We start from the raw sequence: 11,565 nt of genomic DNA on the forward strand, positions 1-11,565 counted from the left end.
TTTTTAACCGTAATTGCCTTCCATGTTTTGTTTGTGGATTGATTATGAACTTTGGAAATCAGTATACAATGTTTTTATCAGTTAAGCCATGTAAATATTGTTCCCTACAGAGTCCAGTAAGTTTAACAGTTACATTTGCTTTCTTATATTGCTTTTGTTTTTCCTGGAGTTTCTAATTGCCTTTCCTTTTTTTCTCTTATTTTTTGCCTTCATTTTCTCATTTTTTGTTCAAACTTGTCGTCATGTGAGGTATTTCCCCATCGTGTATATAGAACCAAAATCAGTCCCTCTATAGTCCCCAAGGTCCCTGCTTGACTCCACCATGGCTGAGCTGCTGACCGCTTTGAATATTTCATCTATATGTTATGTGCTTTATGGCAGGGGTCCCCAATACCCGGTACCAGTCCACAGCCTGTTAGGAACTGGGCTGCACAGCAGGAGGTGAGCAAGTGAGCAATCGTTCATCTGCCACTCCCCATCACCACCTGAACCATCCCCCCTATTGCTCGCATTACTGCCTGAACCATCCCCCATCTCCTCCCCCCGCCACCGCCGCCCCCCCCCGCCCCCGTCCATGGAAAAATTGTCTTCCACAAAACTGGTCCCTGGTGCCAGAAAGGTTGGGGACCGCTGCTTTATGGTATGCACTCCCCAACTGTCGTGGTATCAGTTTTCCCAGATGGTAGACTTGTAAAGCCGCGGAGGAGGTTAAAGGCCATCCTTGTCTTGGGTTACCTGCCATTGTGCTTTCACTGTTGTTCTCAGCAGGAGTTTCTGATGATGGAGGCCTAGAGCTGGCATGGCTGGAGGCTAGGTGTGTGAAGTCTGTGAAGTCAGAAAGTTGGGTTAGGTTTGAGGATGCTCATCCCCAAGAGAGGGGCTGGGGGAGAGGATGCCTTCACCCTTCATGATCTGCCCCCTGTGCTCAGAGTCCCAACAGGAGAAAACCAGTCAGATGCTCACGAATCTTGATTCCCAAGTTAGGTGTCTGCCCTGCACCTGCCCTTTTTCTTCCTGCTCTGCTCAGCCAGGCTGGACTCCTGATGGGGGTCCCCCTTGACTGAGTGCCTCCTGAGGTGGAAGAGGAAATAGTCCCTGAGCCCCTAGTGTGTGCTTCGTATCCACAGCTTCCAGAGACCCACACTTAAGTGCTTCCCAGGCTTTCAAAACGCCTTTACTTCCTGTACCAAACATCCTGCTCTTTGCCCAGTTTGAAGGTTTCCAGAATAAAACACTGAGGACTGTCATTCTCCTTCCCCATCCAAGTTCTTCAGGCCCGGAGGTTGCCACCATCTGCTTTTTGAGGTCTTTCCCTGATGGCCACAAAGGGGAAGGGGCACGGTGGGGCCTCTATACCAGTCACTTGTCTCAGACAATGACTGAATGTCTGCCCCCGTCGGAAGGCCCAGCAGCCCCTCCTCTTCCTTCCACCAATAAGCCAGGCATCTGAGCTCCCTTCAGCACCTTTCTCACTTCCACCTCCAGGCCTTTGATCCTGCTCTCCTGCTGCTTTTCTGCCTACTGGAATCCACCCATCCATGCTTCCAGGCTCCCTTTCTTCCTGCAGGTGTTGCATACTGCTTCAGGCTACACCAATCCCTCTCTATCTTGATCTCCTGATATGCCACAAAGCTTATAATAATCAGCAACAAAATAGGAAGCTACTTAGAGCACAGGTCTTGAATCCTTAGAGACCCAGGTTTGAATTCTCTGCCTTTCAGGACTCCTGGATTATGAGTGACAGAAAGCCAGTGTGAACTGCAGCACCCTTAGCAAAAGGGAATGTACTGGCTCTTGTGGCCAAACCATTGCCTTGGGAACGCCTGGAACTGGGAATGTGAACCCTCTCAGGCCTTCTTCTCCTCTTTCCCTGCTCCTCTCTGCAGGGCTGCTTCATTCTCACCTGGCTGTCCCTTGAGGCTGGAACCTTGGCCACAGGCAGCCCCGCGCTCTCATCTTTAGCATCCCAGCACCAGAAAGGAAGATGCTCTTTTCAACTCTAGTTAGAAAAGTCCCACTGCTCCAGCCTGGGTCACTGGCCCTCCCTGTGGCTCAGGATACATCATCTCTCACCAGAAGAAGGAGGGAGTAGGAAGGCTGACAAAAGGAATAGTTGATGCAGCTCCTTTTTTTTTTTTTTTTTTTACATATGTCCACTCTTTTTTATTCTTTTCCTTATGATGCAGCTTCTTATTAGCGGGGGTAACCTTGGTTAAGCCTCAGTATCCTTATCTGTAAAATGGGAGGGTAACAGCCTCCTGTTCTGGCTGTGGGGATTAGATGAGATGGTGCTGGTGAAGCTCCTAGCACAGCACACAGTCGGCACTCCGTAAGTGGTGAGCACTGAGTAGAGGGGACAGGAAGACTTAGTTGACCTAGGAAAGGCCCACTCCACCCGCCTTGCCTGCCGCTAGAGGGTGATGAGATCCTCCAAGAGCTTACCTCTCTGTGTCTGGGTTGCTCTAGCAGCCCAGTGTGGACCATACTTGGAATTGGCTAAAAAGGATCCCAGAAAGTTATGGAAGCAATAGCAGTGTTGACAGAGTAAAATCTTCATGGTGCCTCTAAGCTATTGTTTGCCACTAAAACGAATGAGTAACTGGTAACGGAGATTGTTTTATATCAACCAGTAATCACTGAGCATAAATCAGGTACTGAGCTGAAAACTCTGGAGAATATGGACTCACATCACACAGCTCCTGGTCTTGGCACTAATGGGGCAGCACAACTTACACCTCAGTCATCTTAGGAGGAGTGAGCTGCTTGTCACTGGAAGTATGCAAGTAGTGGCAGGGACACTGTAAAGAGGATTTGTTCTCTGATGGGGAGGTTGGTGAGTTGAGAGAACCTTAAAATCACCCTTCTTCTTGAGGGTCTAGATACGAGCAAAACTCCAGCCCTGTGATGTCATGGCCTGAGTGGGAGTTAGGGATGATGCACTCCCTGTAGTGGGCTTTGGGAAAAGCTTCATCAGGGAAGCCTTCTTGGAGGAGGTGGCACATGCACTGGCCCTTTAGCTTCAGCTCATTTGTGAAGAGCAGATGGCTGACTGCTTTGCAGGAGAGACAGGCATCCAAAGTTGTGTCATCAGATGGTTCTCCTCTTCTTGCCACGTCTCTCACATCACCTTGTCCCTGCTGCCTTCCTTCTTAGGTTTCACTGTGGATTGGTGAGAAGAAGGACACCTGCAGCCCCTTTCCTACCTCCTCATGGTTCAGAAACCAAGGGAAAGGGAGATCCCCTGTTCATCTCAGTGTATAGTCTGTAAGGCACATCTCACCGGAGGGCTCTGATTGATCCAGCTCAGGTCACATGCCCATTCCGTGGACCAATCACTGTGGATACAATGATGGTTTAGAGGTTAAAAATATAAGCTCTGGAATCTAATCATTTAGGTTCAAATATTTAGCTATGTAACTTTGGGCAAGTTGCTTAACATCTTGGGCCTCAGTTTTTTCACTTGTGTAATGGGGGTAATATTCTAACCTCAGATGGTTTCTGTGAGAATTAAGAGTTAAATGAGATGGTACGTGCAAACAGCTATAGTCGTGCCTGGAATATAGAAAGTGTTCAATAAAGGTTAGCTGTCATCATCCATCACCATGTTTCATGCTTTTCAGCCACATTTGCATCCTTTGCCCCATCTGATTTCCCCATCATCCTATAGGTAAGAAAACCCAACAGTTATTATACCCTTTGGGCATTTTCCTGCCTGAATCATAGAGGAGCAAAGGTCAGGGCAGATGGAGTCTACTCCCAGGATACCTCCCCATGGACCACAGTATTTCCAGCAAAACCTTTTCCTAGAACTTAATCATGTGTGTTTCCTCCTGCTCTCAAATCTCTGTGGCCCATCTTCATGGGGAAGCTTCCCATGGGAGGAGAGAAGAGCTGACCCCTTTTGTCTGCCCCTTTCCCAGGCACAGCTCCGTCAAGGCTGATGAGGCTGCCAGCACGGCTCCCTTCCACCTTGATCTCTGGTTCTACTTCACCCTGCAGAACTGGATTCTAGACTTTGGCCGCCCCATTGCCATGGTGAGTGTGAAGCTGTGGACAGAGCCCTGACCAGCAGTGAGGAGACAGGGTGACTTCAATTGTCGGAGTGACCTCAAACAAGTCATTGCCTTTACCAGTACACTGTGAGAATAGGTCTGGATGCTTTCATGTCCTTTAGTTCTACGACTGTGACCAGTGCGGCAGCTGCCAGCGAGCGGGGGATCCGGGGGGCCCTGACTAGTCATACTGCGCCCCCCCCATATCTCACACCCAGGTTTAACCAAAGCACCAATTCAGACAGTGGGGTATGAGAAAGGATCCCACCTGCTTTCCCCACAGCCTTGGGATAGTATTGTTTTTCTGGAGGTGAAGAGTATAGGCCGAATTTGCCTATCATGTATGACTTGAGCCTTGGGTAATTTTTAGTGTCATCTGGTGAAACTGTCCCCCTCCCTCCAAGGCTACTTCATGCATCAGTGTCCAGTGGGAGCCTCTACGGAGATTAATACTGGAAGAGCACCAAATCCCCTCACTGGTCACGAATAAGATAGATAGACAGACAGGTAACAGAAGGTGAAAAAAATTGAGTGAGTTCCCACCAAGAACTAAGGTGTTAAGTTTTGCATGTTGGTGGTAAAAATAACAATATCCCGCACTGAAACTGACACCTCATACATGCTAGTGCTAATGCAAATTAGCAAAGCCCTTTGGGAAAGCAGTTTGTCAAGGCGATAACTAGTACCTAGAATAGTGCCTAGCAAGATATGTGCTCAGTATACTTGTACTGAATGAATAATAACAGCTAGAAATAGCGGTTAACATACATGGAGTGCTTGCTCTGTTCTAAGCTCTTCATGTGTTTACACTTACTTAGTTCTCCCACCAATGCTATCATGAATCTCAATTTTATAGATGAGAAGAGTCGAGGATAGAGAGGGCAAATGACCGGCTCAAGGTCACCCAGCCAGCAAGTGGAGGAGCCAGCACCTGCCCCCAGGCACTCTGGCCCCAGAGCCCACCCCCTTCCATCATGATCTTATCCAGAACCCTAATATGTTCATCCCTCCCGACTCAGTACGACCCCTGCCAAGCATCTGCCCTGAAGATGTAATCAGCAAGAAGACAGCCTCTGTACCGAAGGTGTTCATTGCAGTGTTGTTATAATAGCCAAAACTTGGAAGGGACTTGAGTGTCCGGCAGTAGGGACTGGGTAAATCAGCTTTGCTGTACGCAGTCCAGAGGATGCTACCTGGGCATTAGACAGGAATTACGAATACTCTAGAGCAACCTGGAATGTTTAAGGAGAAAAAACATGCCTAAGTGTCATGCATATTGACTGCCTGCCAATTAGTAACGGCCCTAACAGTCTTGTAGACATGGGATCAAAGACTTGAAGGGGATGAAGAAAAGCTTCCTGGCAGTGGTGTCGGGGAGGAGGTATGGTGGCTTTCTGCAGGCTTGCCATAAGGTTTACATGTTTTTTAAACGTAGGTGAAAGTAAAGGGACTGAGCCAGGAGTCAGGGCACCCAGTCAGGTTCATAAGTGACTTTGGGCAAGTCAGTGTCATCTGGGCTTTGGTTCTCTCATCTGTAAGAAGACTGGTTGGACTAGCTGCTCTGAGCCCCCGTGCAGCATGAAGGTTCCACATACTGGGGGACAAAGGAGCTGCCCATCAAACTGGTGTTACAGGGAGAGGGGAGATGAGGCCAGGGGCAGGCTCATGGCTCTTCTCATTCATTAGGACTCAGCCTCATCAGGTCTAATAGGGGTCTCCTGCAGGGCAAATCACTTCCCCCATCCTGCTCAGAGTTGCTGTGGCCACTATAACCCTAAGTGGGCTTATCAGGAATATACATTTGAAAAACTCGTGTATACACTGGAGCTTTTCAAATTTACCCATGATAGTCCCAAATTTGTAATAACTACAAAATAAAACCTTTTACAAGTTCTAAAAGTAATATGTCATAGTTATAACAAGTCAGTTCATACCCAGGGGTATAAAGAAGTGTGAGACTTTCCGTTTCCAGTTCCACCCCTGACAGTTTGAGGCTCATCCTTCCACTCCTTTCTCTACTCATGCAAACATATGTATACCTCCTTTTTTTTTTTTCTCTAACCAAAATGAGATTTTACTTTATACTTTATTTTACAACTTGCTTGTTTTACTTTGGAATATGTCATGGCTATCTCCCTGTCAGTACACATGAGGTGTCATTTCTGTTAATGGCTGCTTAACCTGTAGAAAAGATGGACTGTAGTGTATTCAGGTAGCCGCCTAGTTCTGGTATTTTGCCCTCAAAGAGTGTCTCAGCCAACGTATATATCTTGCTATAGGTAAAGATACAGAGATACATGCACCCAGCAAGTAAGAAAGAGAAAGAGATTGAGATTCTTATATCCTGAGAGTTTTATCTCTGCAGGGTGAATTTTTGATAGAAATTTATGGTCATTACACGTGTTCTCAATCAACAGATAGTGGGCGTACGGTGTGGCAGGGCGGAGGTTGTGAAGTGTTTTGACCTCGAATAGGGGTTTGCCCACTGACACCGACAAGGCTGGGACTCACAGCCTAGAGCAGTAGGAGGAACAAGGGCATTCTAGACAGAGGAACAGCCCTGGCCTGCCTGCCTTTCTCAGGGAAGGTAGAAAAGGAAGAATTGAATCTTTGTAGAACTCACTTATTTTCTCCTTTGTTTCATAAGGTATAGTTTCGACCTGATTTGGAAGTGGTCCACCTGCTCAGTGGACAGAGTGTTTCTCCATACCTGGGTGGCCAGGAGATCTTGTCATCATCCTAGGACCTGGAGTGCCAGATCCTTAAGGGTCCATGTAGATCACCTGGGCCACATTTCGTGTTACAGATGGGGGAACTGAGACCTGAAGAGGGGAAGAACTTGCCCAGGGTCACCCAGAACGTTGGTGCACAACTGAGTCCCAAAGGAGCCTCCAACTCTCAGGCCGGTACCCAGGGACCTTTATTTCGTACCCACAGGGAGAGGGACACAGGGGCAGGCCCTGGATTTGTGTCTACCGTGTGCTTACCTTCTCTGGGACTCAGTTTGTCTGTCTGAAAACACCTTGACTTCAGTGCTGCTGAGAGGATCCCAAGAGATCACAGAAAGAATGAAGTGTGTGCAGAAGAGGTTCTGAGGGTCTCATGGGGCTGTGCCTAGTAAAAATCATTCCTCCCCTTGCTCCCCAGCTGGTGTTTCCTCTCGAGTGGTTTCCGCTTAACAAGCCCAGCGTGGGGGACTACTTCCACATGGCCTACAACATCATCACGCCCTTTCTCCTGCTCAAGGTACAGTCCAAGGCTCCCTGCCCTCCCTTCCCACCCTCATGTCTTCCTCCACCCGGCAGGGAGCTGGTGCCAAGCCCCGGGAGTGCCCTGAATCAGACAGTCCCCTGCCTAACTCTGGGAGACGAAGGCTGTGATAGAGGGACATGTCAAGCCCCAGGAGAGGCAGGACTGCCTCTGGCCAGGAGGGATGGAGAAGGCCTCCCCAAGGAGGGGCGTTTGATTTGGGCCTCCGCCTGGTGTGCTTGGGGTTGAACTGGGAGAGGCCTTCAGGCAGGAGCACCTGAAGACAAGGCCGTGCTAGAGGAGCCATAAGACATCTGGGGAGGCTGAGGTGGAAGGAGTGGCTGGATCGCCCAGGGCGAGGTCAGGGACCAGTTGGGAAGGCAGGTGAGGGCCAGGTGGCAGGAAGGGCAGCAAAGGAGGGTGAACTCTCTCCTCTGGCCTGGAGATCCCTGACTTTGAGATACCACTGGGAACACAGAGCTATCTCCTAGATGGCTGCGGGAGATAGATATCTGGGTGATGGCTATCTCCAAGGTAGCTCTCGGCAATGCTGGCTTTGCATTGTGCCACATAAGGGCTCTTAAAACTATTGCTGTTTACTGTCCCCATCATTTTGTTTTTAGAGAGACATTTCAGATCTCCAAAAAATAGGGAAGGTGTAATCTCAGAATTCAGAGGGTCTTTAGTAAAAGAATTTAGTTTCAGAAGCACCTGCCGCATCCCTGTCGTTTCCATTTTTGTTTGCTTGGATTGCTCAGTTGCTCAGAAACAGGAGGGTCTCCTCAACAGGCCAGCCCAGTGACCCAGGAGCAGAACTGGGGGTGGTGGGAGGGCAGGACCTGGAGCCTGGATGCCTGTGTCACCTCCAGCACAGCCCGTGGGTGTGTGTGACCTTGGGCAGAGCTGGCCCTGCTGAGTGTGTTTCCTCTCCAGCACAAGAGGGTGCTGATCCCTGGCCCCTGCTGGGTTCACAGGGATCTTGTGAGACTCTGGAGGCTGGAGACTGGCCCCACTAAAGGGACCCACCAATTTGAGAGTGACGTTCCAGCTGGTGGCATCCATCCCACTCTGGGTGTGAGGGAGGGAAGCAGAGGGCGGCTGCTATCGTGGTGGAGGCGGGGGTCATGCTGTCGGGCCTCCCTCTGACCTCAGCTCATCGAGCGGTCCCCACGCACCCTGCCGCGCTCCATGATCTATGTCAGCATCATCACCTTCATCATGGGCGCCAGCATCCACCTGGTGGGTGACTCTGTAAACCACCGCCTGATCTTCAGCGGCTACCAGAACCACCTGTCAGTCCGCGAGAACCCCATCATCAAGAATCTCAAGCCGGAGACGCTGGTGAGCCTCCACCCCGGCAGTGCGATCCGTCCTGGAGCCCAAAGAGGCTGCCCGACCTATCACGATGCCCTAGATGAGGGCAGCCCCCCCCCCCCGCCCCCGCCAAGCTAGGATGCTCCTGTGTTGCTAGGAAGTGGCACGTAGGCTCCCACCAGGGCCCCCTCCTCCGGGTAGGGAGGGACTGAGGGCAGCTGGGGGAGACCTGGCCATTGGAGGGAGGGGGGCCGCCGGGTTGCGTGGGTCCCGCGCCCCCCCTGAAGCCCCTCCCACTCTGCCCCTGACTCGCCTCTGCCGCCCCCAGATCGACTCCTTTGAGCTGCTCTACTACTACGACGAGTACCTGGGCCACTCCATGTGGTGAGTAATGGGGCCCGTGGCCCCAGCCAGCTCTGCCGCCGGCCTTGGTGACACTGAACATGGGCCTGGGGTCTCCAGGTGTCGAGCGCAGCGGCTGGAATGGCGTGCTCTTCCCGGCGGGAGCGCTGTCACTCAGCTCTGGCTCCCGCCGCGCCGCCTTCCGCTCCCGCCAGCGCGCGGTGCCCGCGGCGGCCACTAGAGGGCAGCGAGTGGCTGTCCTCCCTGGGCCGAGGCTGCAGCGCTGATAAACATTCTCCCCCACCCTGGGGATGGGGATGGGGATGGGGACCCCGCCGGGTCGGGCTGCGGTCTTGGGCATGGAGGCAGGGAGGAAGATGAGCAGGTCCGGCTGGACTGGGGCGGGGGTGGGGCGGGGGCAGGGTGCTGTCTGTGCCCCCGCTCCTCCTAACTCCCAGGGGAGCGCCTCCCTCCCACCCCTTCACCCACAGTGGAGGAAACCTCACGAATGCGGGCTCAGCCACAGCAGATGCAGGGCCCAAGCTGGGGGCAGTCATCTGTTCCAGGCCCACACCTTACACAGGATAAGCTGGGGCCGGTGGGAGGGGGTTTGGCCCTGGGTTGACAGCTAGTGACGGAGCCAGCCCTGGGCCTGGGTGGCTCCACTCCCGAGCGAGGTGGGCTTACTCTTGTCGCACTTGCCCTACGCTGTGTTTCTAGGTTCTGTTTAGGGACCTGGAAGGTCAGGGGCTTCCTGGACAGGCAGGCCTCTTGCCAGTTCTCCCTGGCCTGTGCCAGAAGACCCTTCCGGTGAGAGGCTGGGGACGGGAGGAGGAGAGAGGAAGAGAGGCTGGAGAAACGAAGGAGCAGGAGAGGACTGGGCACATGAGGGGCAGGAGGGAAGGTGGAGAAGGAGACAAGGTGGTGCGCGGGAAGAGAAGGGGGGTGTGATGGCACAGGTGCGTGGGGAGAGCAGCCTGTGTGTGGAGAGGAGAGAGGGCGGTACCTTTGGGGTGAAATGGTGTGTGTGTGGAAAGGGGGTGAGGCTGTGGGCTGAGTGTGGGTGAAGGGGCTTCACAGAGCTCCTTGGAGTCCTCTGGCAGGTGCTGTCCCCCCCACCTTATTTTAAGCTGGGACCTCGGGCCTCTCCCTCCTCGACCCTGCTGGGAACACCCCTTTCCAGGGCAGTGAGGAGCTGGGACTGCTGGTATTTGGGTGCGTACACGAGGCAGATACACACACACACACACACACGGAGTGAGTGGGGTGGCCAGCGCCGCGTGGGAGGGAGCTGCCCCTCCCCGCACCCCCCAGCCTGCGGGGCTCTGACCGGCATGTGCTCAGGGAGCAGACCTCATCTTCCTGCTTCCCTCCTGGACCCCCTGCTCGGGAAAGGCTGCCAGGGAAGAGTGCCACCCGAACCAGGCATTTTTGTAAACCATGAAGTGAGTGCATAGGATGGTGCAGGGAACCAGTACAAGGACGCGCGGGGAAGAGGCCCTGGGTGGAGGCAGCTGGACGGGGCAGCGGGCGGCTCAGCACTGGTTTCCCTGCTGCAGGTACATCCCCTTCTTCCTCATCCTCTTCATGTACTTCAGTGGCTGCTTCACTCCCACCAAAGCTGAGAGCTCAATGCCAGGGCCAGCCCTGCCCCTGGTGGTGCCCAGCGGCCTGTACTACTGGTGAGTGGACGCTGGACCTGGGGTGCGGGGAGGCTGGGAGCCCTTAGTGAGCCAGGGAGTGAAAATGTGCTCTTGACCACAGGGCTGCTGTGTGACCCCAGGTGAGACTCTCCCTGTTGAGGTCCCTTCTTCCTCCTCTTTCAGTGGGGATTGTGACTGCCTTATGGTGGCCGCTCTGTGACCAGGAAGCCAGGCCTGAGTGTGACCTCTTCACATTCAGAGTGCAACCTCGGGGCCAATAGAATCCATCTCCGACACCAGGCCCTGTAAAGGCCTTGGGACCTCAATTTACTCCTCTGTGAAATGGGAATAATACCCACCTGTCTCCCTTTTAGGACATGGTGAGAATCCAGGGGGAGAGAAAGGGGCTTTGTAAACTATGGAGCATCATGGAGATGACAAGGACAGATATGTGGGGAATTCCATGGCCTCAGGGGCTCCCTGCCTGGTTTCCTTTTCCCTCCAGCTCTCTCTTCCCATTCCAGGGGCTCCAGGCCTCAGCCAGACTCCTACCCCTCCTCTGTCACTTCCGCTCTGGAGAAAGGCTCCCCTGGGGATTGTGGGTGTCCTGGAAACAACTAGCCCTTCTCTGGTGGGAAGCCTCCAGCCAAATGAAAAGGGCCTCCGCTCCTGGGGCCAGCTCCGGCCCACCTCCAGGGGCTGCCCGTGGCCAGCAGTGGGGGTCCACCAGGGCAAATCCGCATGCCCGCTGAGGGCAGGATTAACAGGAATGGGTGGAGGGAAAGAGGTGAGACGTGGGAAGGAGCCTCGGCCCGTTCTTACCCATAGCACTACCAGAGTGATAGCTACAGGAGGCCATTTATTGAACAATATGCTTTTCCAAGTATGTAGTTCTTGAGAGATAGGGCCATTTATGCCCCCTTTATTAGCAAGAAAACAGAGGCTCCAAGATGTCATGGAAAGTC

At 52.8% G+C, this 11,565-nt stretch overlaps 1 protein-coding gene across 9 annotated transcripts in view; it reads left to right on the plus strand.

Moving 5' to 3' along the window:
• The window catches only part of CLN6 (CLN6 transmembrane ER protein), a 68,563-nt gene that overhangs the window by 35,848 nt on the left and 21,150 nt on the right, over nucleotides 1-11,565 (plus strand). For 7 of the 9 annotated variants that reach the window (XM_060294070.1, XM_070044885.1, XM_060294068.2 and 4 more), the window contains 6 exons: nucleotides 382-441; nucleotides 3,921-4,035; nucleotides 7,200-7,298; nucleotides 8,454-8,642; nucleotides 8,944-8,999; nucleotides 10,517-10,639. In XM_060294070.1, the coding sequence (XP_060150053.1) occupies nucleotides 382-441; nucleotides 3,921-4,035; nucleotides 7,200-7,298; nucleotides 8,454-8,642; nucleotides 8,944-8,999; nucleotides 10,517-10,639 (642 nt within the window). The remainder of the gene's footprint in view (nucleotides 1-381; nucleotides 442-3,920; nucleotides 4,036-7,199; nucleotides 7,299-8,453; nucleotides 8,643-8,943; nucleotides 9,000-10,516; nucleotides 10,640-11,565) is intronic. The other 2 variants (XM_060294071.1, XM_030875157.2) reach the window with 1 other exon arrangement.

This window comes from Globicephala melas, chromosome 2 (assembly GCF_963455315.2).
Source record: "Globicephala melas chromosome 2, mGloMel1.2, whole genome shotgun sequence".
Lineage (NCBI taxonomy): Eukaryota > Metazoa > Chordata > Mammalia > Artiodactyla > Delphinidae > Globicephala > Globicephala melas.